Consider the following 21,493-nt stretch of genomic DNA (forward strand, 5'->3'; position numbering starts at 1 on the left):
TGAGAATTTTTGCATCTATATCCAGCAAGGATATTGACCTGTAGTTTTATTGCAGTATCTTTAGCTGTCTTTGCTGTTGTATTAATGCTATCCCCCTAAAATAAGTTTGGGCACACTCCTTCATCTTCATTTTTTTTTGAAAATTTGGAAAATAATTGGAATTAATTCTTTAAATGTTTGGTACAATTCACTTGTGAAACCATCTGGTCCTGGACTTTTCTTTATTGGGAAGTTTTAAATTTCTGATTCAATCTCCTTACTTGTTTTTGGTCTGTTCAAAATTCTTATTTCTTCATGATTCAGACTTAGTAGGTTGTATGTTTCTAGGAATGTATCCATTTATTTTATGATATCCAATTTGTTGGCATATTCTTGTCCACAGTAGCCTCTTATGATCCTCTGCATTTATGTGATATCAGTTTAATGTGTCTTCTTTCATTTATAATTTTATTTATTTGTGTCTTCTCTCTTACTTGGTAATTCTAGCTAAAGATTTGTCAGGTTTTTTTTTTTATCTTTTCAAAATACCAACTCTTTGTTTCATTAATCTTTTAAATTGTTTTTCTGGTCTCTATTTCATTTACTTCTGCCCTTTGTTATTTCCTTCTTTTGTTAACTTTGGGCTTGGTTTATTCTTGTTTTGCTGCAGGGGCTGTTGGGGTCTTCATTGCCTCCAGGTCCAGCAGCTAGGGGCCAAGAAAGGCAGGCATGGTAGCTGAAGTTGGTGGTACATACACATTTGGCTCAGGGACCAGCTATAGGGGCCTATGTAGTGGAAGGAGCCAGGTGCGAACACCCAGGCAGTGTTGGAAGCCTGGCCCTGCAGCAAGGGTTGGGGCCAACTGCAGGTGCATTGGCATCTGTGGGAATCCTGTCTATAGGTGTGCATTCCTGTGGCTGCAGGTTGTCACCATGGGTGCATGAAGTCCAGTGTAAGCTAGTGACAAGTGTTAGGTCAGCAGGCTGCAGGTGCACAGCTGAGAAGCTATTTGGAAGCAAGCCCAGTAGTTTAGGCCAGTGATAGAAGACAGAACAAGAGCTGGGCCCACAAGTAGCTTCAGGAGCCCTGGCTGTTGGGATGCACTCCTGTGGCTGTAGGCTTTCCCCATGGCTATGTGTGTGGTGGAGGAAGCCAGTGGAGGGGGTTGGGCTGGGGGCATGCAGGTGAAGAGCTGGGGGGACCAGGTGTGGGTGAGCCTAGTGGTGCAGGGCAATGACAGGAGACAGGGCTGAATCCAGGCCCACATGCAGTTGTGGGAGGCTTGGCTGCAGGAGTGTACTCCTGTAGCTGCAGAGTCTTGCACTTCCATGGCAGTGGTGAGGGGCATTTGACCAGCAGTGTGTAGGCACACAGCTTGGAGGTGCCAGCTTCAGAGTGTATACAGTGGTGGGGGTCAGCTGTGGGGGTGTAGTCTGTATGCCCTTGCAATCCTGTAGCCACAGAGGCCTGTACTGGCCACTGGTGTGGATCCCCGGCTCCAGCAGTGGTGAGGGAGAGGGAGTGGTAAGGGACTCAGGTAGCTGGTGTCTATAAAGGCAGATATCTATAGGACAAAACCCAATGAAATCTGCAAGGGTCTGTGGCAGCTGTGCTGGCCACTGGTTTAATCAGGGCTGAAAGCTGCTGGGGGCAGAGCAAGTCACTGGGAGCTGCTGTCACTCAGCCATTAGCCTGGCTGATACTATGTACCCAACCATCACAGTATGTCTCAGCTTTACAGGTCTCTGGGTGGGGTGAAACCAAAGCATGTCCTTTGTGCGGTGCCCTGAAAGGCTCATCAGCTGGCTCTCCCTTTCCTGGAGGAGAACTCTCTGTAGCTGAGAAGCTTCCTCTTGGCAGAGAGCAGCGGTGGCATCGGGAGACAGGGTGATACAGGCACAGTGAAGCTGTTCTTCCTCTCCTTTTTATGTGGTTATTCTCAGATTTTTGTTGTTGTTCATTCTACATGTTGCTGGGGCTTCTTAATTGGGCTCCTGAGCTTTCCTAGAGCTGTCTTTGTGTGTGGATAGATGCCTGATCCTCGATCTCTATTGGGGGACAGAGGCTAGGTCTCCCGCTCTGCTATTTTGGCCCATTATTCTTATTGAAATTCTTGCTATGCTGAACCAAGAAAAATATGCAGAGAAAATAGAAGCGTGGGGCCACTCTGCTAACTCATTTTCTACCTCCAGCAGTGGGAATGTTATAAAGCCAGGGTGACACCAGGTAATACCTGCCACTGGCTGGGGACAGATCAATAAGCTCCATCTCATTAGTGCTGTGGGTGGTGGGACAAAAAAGCATTGTGACAAATGAGGGGAAGAAAAATCTCTGCGAAAGAAGCTTTGGTTCAGTACTGGCTTCTTTTTTTACTTAGAAACTTTGTGATCTTGAATAAACCAATTCACTTCTTGGCCTCAGTTTCCTCACCTGTAAAATGGGGGAAAATGGAATCTACTCTTTAAACTTCATTGGATTTTAATGAGTATGAGCTCAGAGCCAATGCATAACTCACTAAGTACTCTCCAAAACTTCATTAATAGTAGGTTGTCTTTAAATTACGTCTTGGTATCCCTAGTGAAGAAATTACCAAATCATTACAAAACAAAGTAAAAAATATTTCTGGGTAACTCCAAACAAGAGGTATTTTGCATATTATTCCCTTATAGTGGAAAAATGAATGAACCTCAATAGCTCTGAGGATAACAAGATGGTACAGGAGAGTTAATCGACCTCCTTTGATGCTTGGAATTAAATCAATCCTTCTCTGCTGATTGCCTCAAACACCCTCTGGGCTTATAGAATAAAGCGTGTTCTAATTTCCAGAGTCTTGTGGTTTTGTGTAAGGACCTGAGGATATTACCTTTCAGTGATCACTTCTGCCTCTTTAGATGCTGACAACTGAGCAGTTAAAACAAGTGGAAGCCTGGTGACTTGGAGTTTGTCTACACAGGTCTAAGGGAGCATTTGTGGAAAATGATCCATGCATTTGGAGGGAGGGCAGGGACTCACAGACATGTGGAGGGGCAGGAGAAGGTAAAACAAAAAGAATGTAGAGAAAATAAAAAGTGCCTTAGCTTGGTCCTACCGTATTGTACAATTCCTCTAGTCTGGAGATGGTGAGAAAACGGTGCATGCTTACTCCATTCTCTATGAGTAATTTCACAAAATCCACTCTGTCCAGAACTAGGGCATCCAACATGGCTTGCTCCAGAGACCCCACCTGAAAATCAAGTCACTGAGTTAGTCTGCCCCAGGGTCTAGGGGTGCAGTTCTCTGGTGCTCACCTGAAGAATTTAGAAATGGATGTCTTTGACATTTGGTAAACCTTTAGCGCATCCAAGAACATGCTAGCAAGAGTTTCCCAACTCCATTTTTGGGACAGTCATAATCTCTCCTGTGTGGTGAGGCCTGTCTTTGCAAACAGAACAGAAGGATTTCTAGTTCCAAAGTTATTTATTACTCAAATCTCTGTTTTGTTCTGGATTTGGAGAAGGTGCATGGGTTTACAAGGCTTTTCCTCTCCCAACTCTCTGAGCAAACTTCTATAAAACCACTTAAGTGTCAAAGTGGGTACTTCATGTTCATCTTCCTTAGGCTCCGCATCTTCCCTGGCTGCATTTTGAGAAGAGGGATCCTAGTAAACAGACCAGAAATTAGGCTTTTCCTTTTTATTCCAGTTAAGTGATACTACTTTGCCTCTGTCTTGCCCATTTCTACATGGAGACCCAGTAACTATTTAGGTCACTTGGTCGGTTTACTAGGGTTTTCTTTAATTTCTTTCATGAAAATTTCCTAGTACCGGACTCCTTGATAAATCTATCCACACTTGCAATCCATTTGTACTAAATGAAGCCTGGAGCTCCATCGTAGGCAGAAGCTAACTGAGGGAAAGGAAGGGTTAAAAAAGACTTGTACATGAAGGTGTTGTCCTTCAGTGATTACAGACACAGAAATCAAATTCCAGGCTGCTGGCTGCCTCCTGGGGATACATGCATACACCAACCAATGGTCAATTTTCCAAGTTTTTATTTTTGGTAGAGCCAGTTGAGGGAAACAAACCAAGAACAGTTATATAAAGCTTTGGTTGCCTCTGTTGTTCCTGGGAACAGGGAGGACCTGTGCTCAGCCTCCAGGACCAGATGGCACCTGCACGTGGAAGCCTGCTAATTCTGCATCCTGAGGTGCAACCCAGGCACGCACCAGCATGGGGTGCCGCCACGTGGAAGCAGCAACATCCAAGACAACCAGAAGCAAGCTTCTAATTCCACTCTTTCCTTAAGCTTAATTAATACAATTTTGTCTTACATATATTTTACGGCATGTAAAAGAAATGGCATCAGTTGGAGCTAAAAATTGCTATCAAAGGCCACTTAAAGAGATGAAAATGTTCGGAATATTTGGAGTTGTGCTTTGTCATACCTTCCACCAGGTGACAGTGTTTTCCTAAACATAAGAAAGGGAGCTGCGTATGAGGACAGCTACAAAAGAAAATTTCTCCCCTAAAGAAAAAGCAGCGCTTTCCAGAGCCGCTCTCAGAGATTCCTTGAATAAATACCCTTGCCCAAGGAAGTGGGCTTTTCAGGGGGTGACAACATTATACTCTACCGGCCACTGTTGCCCATAAATAAAGATCTGGCTGCGAGCGATGTCAACTCTGTTCCAGGCTAAAGCTAAGCTCAGCTGGTCTGGGGCTGAGGCATTGGCTCCTGTGTGTAGACAAGTGGGAGAGAAGAATGGGAGACAGAAAACAGTAATCAGTTATTATTCCGAGAAGACCCACTCCATTGTTTTCTCATCCACCCCCCTCTTCTTGGAGAGTACACTCGGCCACACAGCAGGGCCTAACAAACTTGGATAATTATCATGTCCAATACTCTGTAGAATATTTTGCAGCATCTCTGGACTCAACTCAGTAGATGCCAACAGTAACTGCCCCACCAAGTCATAATAATCAAAAATATCTCCAGATGTTGCCAAATGCCTCCAGGGGAAAGGGAGACAGGATCAGCCGGGTGAGGACCGCTGCTCTGCAGCTTTGCTAGTCCAAGCATGGTCCATGGGGCAGCAGAAGCAGCATCACCTGGGTGCTTGCTAGAAATGCAGAACCTCAGGCTCCACCCCCAACCTATTAAATCAGACTCTATTTCAACAAGATCCCAGGTGACTCCTGTGTACCGTGAAATTTGAGAAGAGCTGCTCTATAACACATTTTATTTTGTTTCTGCTGGCCAATCACTGGCTTCAAAGCATCATTTAAATTGTATATTGCATGGTGATGGTGCCCCCTTCAACTAGGGAGCCAGCTTTAGCACTGCACTGGAAAAGAGTTAAGAGCACCTTTTAAGAGAAAAGCAAACAAGTGTCTTATCACAGCACAATTTTTCAGTTTCCCATTATTTTCCAGACTCTGTCACTAGATCTGCACTCTCCACATGTGGTTATTTAAAGCTAAATTAATGAAAACTAAATAAAAACAAAACTTTACTTCTTCACCTGTATTAGTCACATTTCAAGTGCTCAATAAACACACGGGGCTGGTGGGCTTTGAATTGGAGAGTGCAGATGCTGAACAGTTCTATCATCACAAAGATGGCTTACTGGGACAGCTGGTTTAGGTCAATGCATCCTGTCCATACATGCCACCTGCCAAGCAGCAGGATGTGGGGCTGAGGATGGCAGGTGGAGAGGGCGTTGAGCTACAGTCAGAGGATCCGAGCCTGCCACTTTGCTTCTGTATGACCTTGGACCCATCTAAGCCATTATTTTATAATCTGTAAAATGGGGACAATAAGTTATCTTGTTTACCCAGCTGAGATGTGAGACTGAAATGAGATCAAATAAATGAATTCACATGTAAGCGGGTTATTTTAATTCATCAATATCCTGGCTGTGCTGAGTAAGACACATTGCTAAACATTTGCCCAACTTCATGCTGCTAGATGTTCCATCATCAAAGGAGCAAGGTAAAGAGCCAAAGCTCTTTACTGGTTCAGGCTTTTTGAATGGCAAAGTAGTAGGCAAATCCACATGTTACCAGATGCAATGTTCCAGATAATCCTGGAATTGGGTCTTAACTGTCTCCGTTTGACAGATGAGGATACTAAGGCCCAGAGAAGTTAAAGATCAAACAGTCACTAACAGAGAGCAAACAGAATAAGCATTCATTTTGCCAGAGGTGCGATTCAGACCCAGTGAGTTTTCCCATCATTTTGTCACTGCTAGTTCTGGTGTCTGTGAAGGAAGCAGGGATAGAAAATGCAGATGGTGCCCATTCTGGCTTCTCCAGAAGTGGAGGCCAAAGCAAGGAGCTTGGGATAGAGCTGCCATATCAGTGATTCCCAAATTCCGAGTCACCTGGGAAGATTTTGAACCATTCCTCTGCCCAGGTCATACCTCAAACCAAAAAAAAAAAAAAAAAAAATCACGGTGCCTGGGATGGTAAGGCAGGTGCTGATAGTTTTAAAGATCTCCAGGGGTTTTAAATGTGCAGCAGAGTTTGGGGATCACTGGGCTACATGCTTCTTTTCCCTGCTTCCCCTTTTACCTCTTTCATCTGGGCTTTGAGATAATGATGTGAAGAATCAGGCAAGTAAGGTGTGTTCCAGATGAGCCCTTGTCAAATTTGAGCATTCGTAAGAATAACCTGGGGAGCGATTTTTTTGTCTTTTTAGGCCCTCACCCATGACATATGGAGGTTCCCAGGCTAGGGGTTGAATCAGAGCTACAGCTGCCGCCCTACACCACAGCCACAGCAACACTGGATCTGAGCTGTGTCTGCAATCTACACCACAGCTCATGGCAATGCCGGATCCTTAAGCCACCAATCGAGGTCAGGGATCGAACCCGCGTCCTCATGGATACCAGTCAGTTTTTTTTAACCCCTGAGTCATGACGGGAACTCCCTGGAGAGCTTTTTAAAACACAGATTCTTGGGCTCACTTCCAGAGATTCTGATTCACTAGGTCTTGGGTGGGGCCTGAGTTTCTCTAGTTCTAACCAGCTCCCAGGTGATACTGATACTGATGATCTAGGATGACACTTTGAATAATGAGTCCCTAGAGAGCTGCAGTGAGCTGTGATGCTCTGTTCCCTTCATAGGTCAAAGGGCATTTCTGATTCTGGTGTCCAGACAGTGATGGCTTCTGTATAAATCATGTACTTGTAAGTAAACTAATTAGGGTTTGGAATGATGAATATTAATTCAGTGTGCATAGGGATTTTTCCATTAAGAAAAATATTTCTATCTCCTCAGATAACAACAGGGACTGCAAATTCATACCAGGGTTACTGGCATAAATAAGTGATAAATGGGAATGTGTCAAAATATACTGTCATCATTTTGAAGAATAAAAAGTGAAGGCTCATTGGAGTTCTATTTGGAAAGGCAATACTTTATGCTTTCCTGTGCTTTCTTAACTGCTCTATCGGTCTTTGCTGACCTGTTGTAATGGTTTAATCATTTCCTTTGCCATTTTTATGCTACAAATCTGTATGTCACCCAAGTCAACAGTAGCCATACAAATCTGAACAAGAACACATAGCTGCAAGCAGTCATTGAGGTCAACATGAGCTGCCTGAATGTAATTAGATAAGTGTCAAAGGAAAGCATGAAACCAATGAGACTTGACTTTTCAAAAACTGAAAATACATCACTCAAGGATGGTCCTGGGTGACAGTTTGCATCAGTGGTTCTCAACTAGGGTGACAAACCATCCCATTTTGTCTGCTACAGTTACAGGGTTAGCATTGAAATTCCTGCATCTTGGGAGACCCCGCAGTTCTGCACAAACGTGGATGGCTGGTCACTCTATTCTCAAGTGTGGTTGTGCACTGAAAGTGCCTCGAGAGCTTGAAATGTACTCATGCCTTGGATGCATCCCCAGAGATTCTGATTTAACTGGTCCTGGGTAGTTTTAAAAAGTGTTTTAAAGAACTAGTGGTTGGGGGAGTTCCCGTCATGGCGCAATGGTTAATGAATCTGACTAGGAACCATGAGGTTGCGAGTTCGATCCCTGGCCTTGCTCGGTGGGTTAAGGATCTGCTGTTGCCATGAGCTGTGGTGTGGGTCACAGACTCGGCTTGGATCCCGAGTTGCTGTGGCTCTGGTGTAGGCCGGTGGCTACAGCTATGATTGGACCCCTAGCCTGGGAACCCATATGCCACAAGAACCACTCAAGAAAACGCAAAAAGACAAAAAAAAATAGAACTAGTGGTTGGTAACCTTATCTAGACATTAGAATCATGAAGACACGATTAAGAACCTCAAGTCTAGATAATACACAGTCATTAATTCACTTATTCATCTGTTTATTCTTTAATTTGTGCATTCAAAGGTATTAGAAATTTACACACTATATATCAACCATACTTTAATTAAAAAATTAGAAAACAACAAAACCAAAAAAACAAAGATGTTGATCGCATGCCTTCTCCTCCTATGGCAGGAACTATGAGGTGAGCACCAAGGTGAATATGACAAAAATCCTTTGTCTTAAAAGCTTACATTCTAGAGGAGGAAAGAGGTCTGTAATTAAATACACTCTTTCATGCAATCATTCATCTGCTCAACAGATAATTATGGAATACCTTCGGTACCAGGAACTGTTTTAGCACTGAATGTCTGATGGTGAAAAAGATAGCTAAGGTCACTCTTTTTGCATAGCTTACCACTTACTTCTACTAGTGGAAGATAGCACTCAGAAAATAAATGAAAAACAAACAAATAAACAGTATACTTTCACAATGTGTAAGTGCTATGAAGGAGCAGTGTCATTTCCAGGATATGTGGGACCTGTGTCTGTATAAAAATATTGAGTCATTCCAAAATCAATGTGGCAGCACCGTTCTGGCAATGCATTTCACGTGATTCCAGGATAAAAGTATGGTGCCAGTCAGCTAGAGTGATGTGCTGGCCAGGCTGCCCTCTTGAATCCAAGGGGGACATGGAACCATTAGATAACCTCATAGATTGGGCAGTTAAATAGCTCAGTGAATTTGGAAATTTCATGGGAAGACATTGAAGATTCAATGCTTTGGGTATAGCATGAGTTAGAAACAGAGAGAATAGAAAGATTTGTAAGTGAGGAGGAGGAATTTTGTTTGTTTGTTTGTTTGTTTTGAGGAATTTTGTTTTATACTGAAGTCATGGAGAAACTACTGGAAGACGTTGTCTCAAAAAACAATGCAGCCAGACTTATGTCTTAGGAAAGTCACTTTGGCAGCAGTATGAAGGATGGACTGGAAGAGCATTGCCCTGGAGGGAAGAGAAGCAGTTAGAGAAATTTTGCAAAATTCTAGGAAAGGGGTAATGAGGGCCTGAAGGAGAAGCTTGGATAGAGGGATATTTAGAAAGCAAAATTGATAGCCTTGAGTGAGAGATTTAAAATGGGGAGCAAGACAGAAAGAGAAGCCACAGATCGTGATCCCCTAGTCTCTACCTTGGGAGCCCTACAGAGATTGGCAAAGCAAGATAAAAACAAGTATTTGTGGCAAAATATTTCATTCTTGAATATGTTAGCTTACAATGCCTGTGGTACGTCTGAGTGGGAATGACCAGAGACCACTGGATATTGAAGTCTGAGGCAGAGGAGTGATCAGACCTGGAGATAGAGATTTGGGAAACATTGGCATGAAGGTATAAAGAAGGCAGAGGATGGGTAACTGAATAAGACCAATGCTTAAAAAGTATGAAAACAAAGCAAATCTTTAGAAAGATATCACACAGAAAGTCAGAAAGATAGGAAGGGAACTAGGGATCATGGTGCCCTAAACTACAGGTAGAGTCTCAAGAAAGAAGGGGTGGTCAATAAAGCAAAGGCTGCAAAGAGGGCAAGTGGAAAAGGCTGGTCGTCCTTCCTCACAACTCTTCTCATTACTGGGCATTATTATTAGTTCATTATTTCCTTCACCAGAAAGTAAACCTCAAGAAGTTAGGGCTTTAGGCTACTTTATTCACTGCTGTATTCTTAAGTTCAGAACACATCTTGTCATAAAATAGGTGCTCAATAGCAATTTGTTGGATGAATGAATAAACCCAAAAGTGTGCACCAAATTTGGCAATAAAGAAGCCTTTGATGAAATTAGTGTGTGCACCTTCACTGGAGTATGGGAATGGAGGCACATCTTCAAATTTTTCCCTCAAAGAAACTGCAAGATAGTAAGAATGGAGGTAGGGTGGGATAAAGGGAGAAATGTGACAAGTATACAAATCTATACCAAAGAACAAAGTGGTAAGTGCTGTAAAAACTGTGCAGATAAGAAGTCCAAAGCACTTCCTACCAGTTAAATCAGAACAGCTTTAAGGAGGAAGCAGAATTTGATGACATTGGGGGAATGGAGGTTTGAACAAATGGAATTTTGGCAGGCCGAATGATGCCCTCCATCTCTCAAAGATGTCTATGTCCTGATCCTAGGAACCAGTAAAGCTATTACCTTATATGCCAGAGGGATTTTGAAGACATGATTAAACTAAGATTTTTAAGACTTAATTAGGGAGATTCTCCTGTATTATCTGGTGAGCCCAATGCAATGTAATCACAAAAGTTCTTATAAGATTAAAACAGGAGGATCAAAGTAGTAGTGGAATATAATGGTGAAAGCAACAGGTTGGGCTGATGCAAGGAAGGAGCCACAAGTGAAGGAAGTCAGGCAGCCTCTGGAAGCTGAAAAAGGCAAGGGCATAATTCTTCTCAGAAGCCTTCAGAAGGAATATAACCTTGCTGACACCTTAATTTTAGCCTTGTGGACTCCAGATTATAAGAGAATAAATTTTTGTGATTTTAAGCCACTAAATTTGTGGTTATTTGTTATGGTAGCGATAGGAAACCAATACAGAGCCACTGAAAATACTATTATAGGCAGACAGGCCATCAAGAAAGAAAAGAGAGATGGAATTGAGAAAGCAGGAATATTTACACTTGGGCTATGGTATAGAGAAGGATTATCAAATTTTAATATGCATATGATTCATCTGAAGATCTTGCTTATATGCTGATTCTGGTTCAGTTGTTCCAGGGTGGGACTCTTAGTGACATTTCTCCAGTCAGCATTCATTAGTTTTCTATTGTGATCATGATAAACTTAACGCATGTATGCTTTCTCCCTTTCTTCTCCTCCACCATTCGATTTTAGAATATAAGATTATATTTTTAGTGTTTTAGTCCTTCTATTAGGTATGCTTATATTTCTATTACTAATATCTGAAATGTCAGTCTTAAAATATATTCCTTATTATAGTAGGCAAAAGGCACAGATAATATGATGGGGGAAAAAGCCTACCAATTTTACATATGTCCTTCTTTTCTTCTCTCATTTTTTTAGTTGTTGTATTATTTCTACCTTGTTATGGTAATATTTACACTCCTTTTTGTTACTCAAATTCCCATTTGTTTTAACTTAGTTCTATTAGATTCTAGTGTCAATGTCCACAATTAGTGATTTTGAATTCTTTAGTAGTTTTTTCAAGAGGAATTTAAGGAAACACTGTTGCCAGAGTTCTAGACTGTTTTAAAATGGCTTTTTTTTGTTGTTTTTGTTTTTTAGTAGTCATTATAGTTGAATGACATTGACTCAATATAAACTCTGTTCCTTTATTGACTCCTGGCATTGAATGTCACTGCAAGAAAGTCTGAGGCCAGTTTAATTATCACCTTGTAAAACACTTGATTATTTTTCCTGTTGTCCCAAAGTGTGTTTCATTTTTCTTTGAAGTTCAGTGACTTGATTAGAATTTTAAGTGTGGGTGTTGAGAATTCTGAATCCATTTTTCCTGACATAAAGTGGCCTTTTCAATGCTCAGATCAAAGTTTTAAAAAAATTTTAAAGAAAAAATTCTTATTATATTTTTAAATTTTGTAATTATATGTTAAAATATTTGTTCTGATCAATTATTTTGTTTTTTTCCCTCTGGAATCACCAATTATGCTTATGTTGGATCTCTTTCTTTTCTGTCTTCTATATATATAAACCTTCTTTTTAATCCCAACTCTTTGTTTCATTTCATTAAATTTTTGTTCATTTTCCTAATTTCTATTCTTTGTATCCTGCACTGAATTTTTTACAATGCATATTTGATCCTATACCATTTCCTGTGTCTTCTGAAATTCTGTGATAATTTTATCCCCCCCTCCACTTCATTCCTGAGTGCTACTCACATTTAATCTCCTCTTTCTGCCTCATCTACTCTTACCTGAATTTTGGTATAGTAACCCTGAAGTATTTCTTCATAGATAAGTACTTCATTAATATTTAATCTTTTTAAAGTTCATGGTAAAATATTTATTCATAATGTTCTTCTGCTCCCTGGAAACATTTTTATAGAGTATTAGTCTTCTGTAGATAGTTTTGCTCTTTTGTTATTTTTTTCCTTATATGTATATGCTAATTCCTTTTTTATTATTTATCATCTAGTGAGTTGGGTTACAATGGACCCAGGGTAGCATTCCAAGCTAGTCATTATTCACAGGTTGAAGGCTTTTTTCCCAACTCCCTCCTGCAAACATGGCTTATCTGCATAATTCTGCACGTAGCTCACTTCCTCTATTTATACAAACTAAGTCAGGATCAGGATGGTTTCCTGCCACCATCCAGCTCCCTCTCATTAATGCACATGCTGTTCCAGACAAAGGAGAGAACTGTGTACCTTAGGAGGTTCCACACATCTAGAAATTACATTTTTTGCTGGTGTTTTCTGAGGACAGTCACTGCTGGTTTCTCGCTCCTCAGCTTTCACCCTTTCCTCCTAAAAACCTCTTGCATATTCAAATATTTTGGAATTTTTCCTAGTTTACCAAAAATGGAGTTTGCTATATTGTTGTCTTCCTCTTTCACTATTGATTTTTGAAATTTTCTAGGAAGGAAGAGAATGATAAATTTATGTTGCCTTGCCTATATTGGAAGGGCTGAAGGATATTGTAGGTAGAAGAGTGTTTTGATCAAATCCTTGCATTAGTCTTTTTCTCTAACTGAAGTTTAGAGGATGGATAGGAATATGCTCAATAGGAAGCAGGAAGATTTCTTATGAGGTCATTGCAAATAATTCGGGTCAAAAGTCCTGAGGGCCTAATGATAATGAGCAAGAAGGGAAAAGAATGGAGAGACATGAAAGATATTATGGTGGCAAAAATGCCCAGAATTAGCAAGAATTTGCTCATATAAAGGGAGGAAAAAACTTGATGAAGGCTCTGAGCCTAAATAACTGAAAGGATGGGTGCTATATGAACATAAGTGGTAGAAATCAGTTTTGTGGGGAAAGACTATTTTTATTTATTCATATTTATTTTTAAGACAATAAATTTGATTTAATTTGCTACCAAGGGAGCTAACCAGTTGTGAATTAGAAAAGGGAGCAGGGAGGGAAGCTAGGGTTGGAAGTAAATCTGGAGGTTATTCATGTGGATGTGGTATTGAAAATCACAGTACTTTTTAAGTTGGACAGAAAGGAGAGTAAAGAAGTAAGTGGGTCTAATGAAGGAGACAAAGGAGTTGTCAAAAAGGAAGAATATTCAGTACCTCTGAATAATAGGAAAAATAAAAATAAATGTAATTGCCATCGTACATTGCAAGTATACACTAGGCATTTTATAAGTATTATCTCATTTAATGCTCGCAAGAAATCTGTACAGTGCATATCTTTCTTTCCAGTTTGCAGATCAGAAAACAGTGGCTAAGGTGGTTCAGGGAGGTGGGCTAACCTAGAGAACTAGGCTTTAAATTGAGGCCTTCCCTCAAAGTAAAAAAGAGTTGCAATAAGAAAAGAATAAAGTCAATAGCATCAAAAGCTGCTACAGGATCAGGAAATTGATCATTGGGGTTAGAAGACCCTTTGAGGTCTTCAGGAGTAATGAAAGCTGTGTGAATAAATTGGCTGGGGTAGAATATGGAATGCAAGAATTTGCAGAGTGTGTAAGTCAAGAATTTAGAGTGAGTGGAGGTTAAGGAATGCTGGTAGAAAAGCAGGCTACCTTTCAGAATTCAGTGGTTAAGAAGGGAAAAGTAAGATGCTTTCTTGAGGGTCTTGGTGGAGAGGAGCCAGGTCTTCTTAGGTGACAGGTACCTTGAATGTTCTTTATAGCAGAAGAGAAAGAGCCACCAGAGAGGGAGGCATAGAACATGTACATGAAAAGAGGAAGTGTGTGATGGATGAGATCCTGGAGAATAGAAGCCAGGCAGGGAGTAGTTGGCTTTAGCAAAGGGGAGAGGTCTTCAAAGAAAAAAGTAAAATCAATGGGTCTGAGTAAAGAAATTGATATTCATGAGTGGAAAAGGAAGGAGCCTGGATCTGCTAGGATTGAGAGGGAATGGGGACTGAGAGAATGGAGGAATGTGGGGAGTATGTCAGAGGTTGAGGCTTAAACAATGAGGCAGCTACAGAGGAGTTAGGACCCACTTGAGGTAAACTGTCTCAGATATGTCATGGCACCAATGGGTGAGTGTTGCAGGGAATAATGCTTTAGGGACTTCAGCATCACTGTAAAGAGGAAGTTTTGTTTTTTAATACCCTGAGGGTAACTAAACACTTAGATGGGTTGTAAATGGGGTTGTGAACTCTCCTTGGGAGAGTTTCCAAATTAAAATGTTAGGTGGGTCATCTGACCTGGGTAGTTAAGCATGATCCTGCTTGAGGGACTGGGCAGTGGGGGGGGTAGGTCAGGAAGTGCTGATCTTGCAATGTCTTAGTAGTGCCATGATTCTGTGATATAGAATAGTCCATATATAATATAGAATAATGAACATGTCCTTATATTAGTCGAGGAACATTTCTTCTTGCTGGGGTCTTTGGACCTTTCCAAATCTTATCTAAAGAATCTTGTCTGGATTAAATAATCTTCCCAGGGATTCTATTCATGTCTATCAGTTTACTTTATTTGTAAGTGTTGCATTAAATGCAGTGCATCCAATGAAATCCCATTTATCCATTTGTTGAAAGACCAGATTCTCTACTACATGAAAACCACAAAGGTGGAAGGAAAGTAGCTGAAAGGCCCTGCCATGTGACTTGGTTGCTAGGATACACCTTCAGTTGTCTTCCAGAGAAGAGACACCACCTACCCTGATGAGCTTCTCTTAGGAATGTGGCTGCTTCATTGAGGAAAAAAAAAAATTAAAGGCTTGAAACACACACATAAATAGTATATGAGGTCTTTGGATAATTTATTCTTTGCTCCATTTTCTTGCCCTGAATGATAACTATCTCCTCTTGGTAAAAATAACTTTAAGTGGGCTCTGAGGAGAAAGATAAAAGGAATCAGGAAAAATTGGATTAATTTTAGCTGGAGAAATTTGGATTTGGCTTGTAAGACAAAAACCAGCTGAGTGAAAGAGTCCTTTGTGAGAAGATGGGATTCTGTTTCTTGGTTTATGTTTAGTAAGTAAGAAAGACAATGATAACCAATACTTCTTTCACGCTTAGCTTGTGTGAGACACTCTAAAGTGTTAATGTTTTGAATTCTCACAAGCTCAGAAGTGCCATTATCCTCATTTTACAGATGAGGAAACCGAGGCACAGAAACTTGTCCAAGGTGATATTGCTAGAAGGTTTGGAGATGAGATTCAAACCCAGGTACAGAGCTGAATTTTTCTTTTTAATTCATAGAAATTTAGAAAATTTTATTGAACTCATCATACCTAAACAAAAAGGGAAGTAGGCAATGGCTTTCTTTATCACAAAACAACTCACATTGCATTAATGAAGGAAGCCAGAATATTCTCTAGTGCCCTATGATTAGGGCTAAGGTAGAACATTACCTAAAATTCACATATCAGCTTCTATTATTATTATTACTATTGTAATTATTGTTAATTAATCAATTTGGGCTTGGAGTTTTGTTTATTAAAAACATATTCCCATAGCTTTATGGAGATAGAACTGACAAATAATATTGCATTAGTTTTAGGTGTACAATATAATAACTTGGTATATGTGTATATTGCAAAATAATTACCACTATAAATTTCGTTAACATCTATCACCTCACATAGTTACAAATGTTTTTCTTGTGATGAGAATTTTTTTTTTTTTAATGGCTGCACCTGCAGCATATGGATGTTCCCTGGTCAGGGATTGAATTCAAGTTGCATCTGCAATGCTGGGTCATTTAATCCACTGCACTAGGCCGGGATCCAACCTGTGCCCCTGCAGCAACCTGAGCCATTGCAGTTGGATTCTTAACCCATTGCACCACAATGGGAACTCCCTGATGAGTGTTTTTAAGATCTAGTCTCCTAGCAACTTTCAAATATAAAATACAGTATTGTTATTCATAGTCACCATGCTATACTACCTCCAGAGAACTTATTTATCTTATAACTGGAAGTCTGTACCTTTTAACCACCTTCATCCGTTTCACCTGCCCTGCCTCCCCTTCCTTGCTGAAATTCTTTGTGTGTGTGTGTGTGTGTGTGTGTGTGTGTGTGTGTGTGTGTGTGTGTTTAGGGCTGCACCTGTAGCATACGGAAGTTCCCAGGCAGGGGTTGAATTGGAGCTTCAGCTGCCAGCCTTTGCCACAGCCACAGCAATGCCAGATTCAAGCCACATCTGCAACCTACACCACAGCTCACGGCAACGCTGGATCCTTAACCCAGTGAGCAAGGCCAGGGATTGAACCCTACAAGTTGGGTTCATTACTGAGCCACAAGGGGAACTCCTTTGCTGAAATTCTTGATGTCTTTATTTTACTGCCTCTAGGGTTAGTCTTTAGAGAAGACACCTGGATCTCTCATTGTTTTCATTTACTCAGCAGATTTTTATTGAATTCCAATTCTCTGCTAGCTTTTGTTTTAGTTGCTGGATAAATAAGGTTGGATCAAAGTTTATATCCTCAAAGGAAAAAACATGTACATATTTATATAATATAAACACACACATATAGTCTCCTGAGTTCTCTTTTGGTCCCATTAGTGAGCTTCTGTTTTGGATAGAGTCCTTAGAAGACTACCTCCTAGTTTATGCCAGCTTCTGATGACTCTAAATGAAATTAATGTTCTTCATTTCCTTTGGAACAGCAAAGATTGGTTCTAAATTGGGCTCCAGTCACTCCACCCTACCAGCTCCATTCATTTCAATGATCCCATCTTTATTGCCACCCCTTCCTGATAGTCATAAATAGGAATTTGAAACAGTCATGATGTAAAAAATGAATACTTACAGAACAGTGACATAGGTCATATTTTTGTAAAAGGATTCTCTTCTGCAAAAGGATTTCTCATTCTTTCCTTAATTAGGAATTTATAAATGCATCAAAAACCTAGATATTCACTGTCAGATAAATAGATAAAGAAGATGTGGCATATTTATGCAATGGAATATCATTCAGCCATAAAAAAGAATAAAAGACTTCCATTTGCAGCAAAATGGATGGACCTAGAGATTATCATACTAAGTGAAGTAAGCCAAAGACAAATATCATATTATACTATTTGTATGTGTAATCTAAAAAAAAAAAGATACAAATGAACTTACATACAAAATAATAGACCCACAGACACAGAAAGCAAATTATGGTTACCAAAGGGGGAAGGGGGTAGTGATAAATTAGGAGTTTAGGATTAACATATACACACTACTATATATAAATAGGTAAACAACAAGGACCTATTATGTAGCACAGGGAACTATACTCAATATTTTGTAATAACCTATAAGGGAAAGGAATCTGAAAAAAATATATGTATATTTAACTGAATCACTTTGCTGATACTATCACAACATTCTAAACCAGCTATACTTCGGTTAAAAAAAAGCTCATAGAAATAAACACCAAAAAATAATAAAGTATAATGCAGTTCAAAAAATACAGTTTATGGGAGTTCCTGTTGTGGTACAGCAGAAATGAATCTGACTAGTATCGTGAGGAAGATGGTTTGATTCCTGGCCTTGCTCAGTGGGTTGGGGATCTGGCATCACTGTGAGCTGTGGTGTAGGTCACAGACACAGCTCTGATCTATCGTTGCTGTGGGTGTGGCGCAGGCCGGCAGCTGTGGCTCTGATTTGACCCTTGCCTGGGAACTTCCACATGCCAGTGGTGCAGCCCTAAAAAGAAAAAAACAAAACAAAACAAAACAAAAGACAATTTACAGATACATTTAAAGGAAGTTATTGCTTCGATAAAATGAATGCATACATGTATGGGCAAAATGAGCCCTCTTTGGACATTCTTATATCCTGTTTATTTGGAGGCTCTTTTTTCAATTTTAATAAGATTTTTAAAAAGTTTCTTCTCTATAGATGATTGGATTAGGAAGATGTGGTATATATTCACAATGGAATACTACTCAGCCAAAAAAGGAAAGAAATAATGCCATTTGCAGCAATGTGGATGGAAATAAAGACTCTCACACTAAGTGAAATAAGTCAAAGAGAAAGACAAATACCATATGATATCACTTAAATCTGGAATCCAATACATGGCACAAATGAACCTTTCTATAGAAAAGAAAATCATGGACTTGGAGATAGATCTGTGGTTGCCAAGGGGGAAGGGGAGGAAGTGGGGTGGATTGGGAGCTTGGAGTTAATAGATGCAAACTATTGCCTTTGGAATGGGTTAGCAATGAGATCCTGCTGTGTAGCACTGGGAACTATTTCTAGCCACTTACAGTAGAGCACGATAATGTGAGAAAAAAGAATGTGTATATGTATGTGTAACTGGTTCACCATGCTGTACAGTAGGAAAAAAATTGTATTGGGAAAATAACAATAAAAAAATAAAAATAAATAAAAAAATAAAAAATAAAACTTTCTTCTTAATTTTAAATTCCTCTGAAAAAATAATTGGCATACTATTAACTCTGCATTTCTCTAGGCTGTTTATTCTATACAATAGGCTTAGAATTCTGAACTGCAGAGGAGCATATATAGGAGCCTCTATGATAAAATGTCCCCTGAACCCAGCAGTCTCTTCCATTTATGCTTTTTTAGCATTTGGTTTACATTTTACCTTGGGATTTGTACTCTATCATATTTTAAGATTTGTAAGATTTTGTGGCATTTAAGATAATGCCTTGTACACAGTAGGTGCTCCAGCAATTAGGTTGTTTATCCACGATATTACCTGAGGGGCTTGGAAAGTTACTTATCCTCTCCAAGATCGAGTTTCTTCACATAGAACAAGGTCAACAATATCTCCCTCAAAGGACTGAGGATTAAATAGAATAATAGATGAAAAAATGGCTTTGTTAAAGTACTGTGCAAGTATTTTTAGTGCCTCATATATTCCTGACAATAAACTTACCAGGTTAATAATAATTTAATAACTTTAGCAGGTTAAAATAATGCCATTGTCATGCAGACACTCCTGGATGGAGAACAATTACCAGCCAGACCATCACTACCATTTCTACTGTGGTCAATGTGAATGATTAGGTATCACTAAATTTTCATAAAGGGAATAACAACTGTACAGAATTTAGTACTGTCAGTCTCTAAATTATCCAAGGCTGAAATGTAGGTCAGAGTGGCTAATGGGTGTTAGGAGTGGTTGTCTGACAGCTTTCTTTAGACCTGCCCCTCAGTGAGCTGAAGTTTACAGGTGCTCAGGTACAAGCAAGAAGAAGTGAATTTATTACAATGCAAGAGTCAATTTAGATACAAATGCTCTATTTGCATTATAAGAATTTGATTGTTTTGTAGGAATGTAAATTGGGAAGATTGGTTGTGTATTTATGCATGGGTAGTCCGGGCAATGAATACTGGGTATTTTCCATAGGACTCATAACCACACTCTATTAGGAAGGTGCATCTAGCCCTTCCCGAGGATGTCTGGTGTTAGAGGACGTTGCTCAGGTGCATGCACCTGCTGCTACCTGCTGAGAGAACACTGCACCTTCCTTGGTCCATCAGAGGTGACCTAGGGCTCCTCAGGGACTGAGGACCACTCGCCACTCCTTCTCCTCTCAGCCTTGTACCCTGCCTGGAGTGAGAGCTGGACTTTTTCTCTCTCCTGCACCCCTATACTACCTGGCTACTTGGTCTAGGGGTGCCAGGAGGTGGTGATTAAGATTTCTGTTGTTTTTCTCTTATTTATTGGATCTGAGTTTGCTGTATAAGGTATCATTAGATTTGCAAAACTGTCTTTAGTTTCATTTTTAGATCTAAGGTGCTAGATTTTTAGGGGCCAAATCAATACAAAAACCTTACAAAGTCAGGATGTCTGTATGGTGATAGTTGCCAAGAGTTTCTGTAGTAAATACTGCCATTATTTCCATATGTCCTAATAACATATATAAGCAGAAAGGACAAATAAAATGATTTGGCTTATGATTAGTAACATTGTAAAGCACTTATTTCCTTCTTTTTGCTGACCTACTTAAATGGATTTGTTCTTTTTATGGTGCTCTTTCTGTAGTAAAAGAAGTCAATACTTCACAAAAGTTTCCCATTAACATGTTAAATAAAACTTTTAGAAAGTGTTGCTATAGTATGCACAATTTGCAAAGCTGAGAAATGTTATCAACATAAGACAGGGAGAGTGAAAGAAAAGAAAAGCATATTATTGGGATATTCTGCTTGCCTGTGATACCACAGAAATAAAATCACTTGCATGGTTGGGTAAGTAAAATATTTTCATCTTCTATGCTGTGATTTTTAGTAGGATTCTGAAGAGATGTATGCCTTGGAGTTCTGGGATATTTTCTGTTATTACTGCATTGATGATTTCCTACCAGTTCTGTTATTTTTGTTTTACTCATTCTGTCTCTTTCTTTGAGAACTACATAATTTAGGGACCATTTTGTGCCTTATTCTTACTAAGGTTATATATGTACAGAGTTCAGGGTCTCCTATTTCTACAATATTTGTTGTAAAAAAAAATCACAAATCTCATTGCTCCAATCCTCTTTCTCTAGAGGCCACCACTTCACTTCTCTTAGCTGATAATTTTGGCCATCTGAGGAAGCTGGTCTTTGAAGATAGCGTCCATAGAACTACATCACCCAGTATTCACACTAATCTGAGCTGGTCTTGTGACTTGCTTTAGCCAACAGAATGCAGCAGAAGTGACATTACGGCAGTTCAAAGCTTAAGCCTTCAGAATGTCTGGCTGCTCCTGCTTTTGCCTCCCACGCCTGGTGCACAACTCTTGCCTTGAATCTCCCTTCTTCATCATCCAAGGATTTCCAACATCTTTCTCCTGTGTTGGAGCTCTTGTTTCCTGTTCCATCTTTGCTTTTTTTTTTTTTTGGCCTTTTTCATTTTGGTGGAGCACATCTTCAAGAAAGTTTCAAGGAAATGGTTCATGGGTAGTGGATTTTTTGATAACTCATGCTACACAATGTCTTTATTCTACCTTCACAAGTAGCTGGTAGATTAGATATAGAATTCTAGACTACAAAGAAATGTTCCTTGTTTTTAAGGCATTTCACGACAGCTTTCTGCATTGTTGTTTTTTTTTGTTTGTTTTTATGACTGCACCTGCAGCATATGGAAGTTCCTAGCCCAGGGGTTTAATCCGACCTGCAGCTGCCAGCCTATGCCACCGCAATAGCAACACCAGGTCCAAGCCACACCTGTGATGT

At 39.9% G+C, this 21,493-nt stretch overlaps 1 protein-coding gene across 2 annotated transcripts in view; it reads right to left on the minus strand.

The window, feature by feature from the left end:
* Positions 1 to 21,493, minus strand: part of TRPM3 (transient receptor potential cation channel subfamily M member 3) — a 529,690-nt gene that overhangs the window by 93,137 nt on the left and 415,060 nt on the right. For both annotated transcript variants that reach the window (XM_047767762.1, XM_047767760.1), the window contains 2 exons: positions 4,589 to 4,689; positions 3,069 to 3,203 (listed from right to left, as the gene is read on the minus strand). In XM_047767762.1, coding sequence (XP_047623718.1) covers positions 3,069 to 3,203; positions 4,589 to 4,689 — 236 coding nt within the window. The remainder of the gene's footprint in view (positions 1 to 3,068; positions 3,204 to 4,588; positions 4,690 to 21,493) is intronic.

This window comes from Phacochoerus africanus, chromosome 2, assembly GCF_016906955.1.
Source record: "Phacochoerus africanus isolate WHEZ1 chromosome 2, ROS_Pafr_v1, whole genome shotgun sequence".
NCBI lineage: Eukaryota > Metazoa > Chordata > Mammalia > Artiodactyla > Suidae > Phacochoerus > Phacochoerus africanus.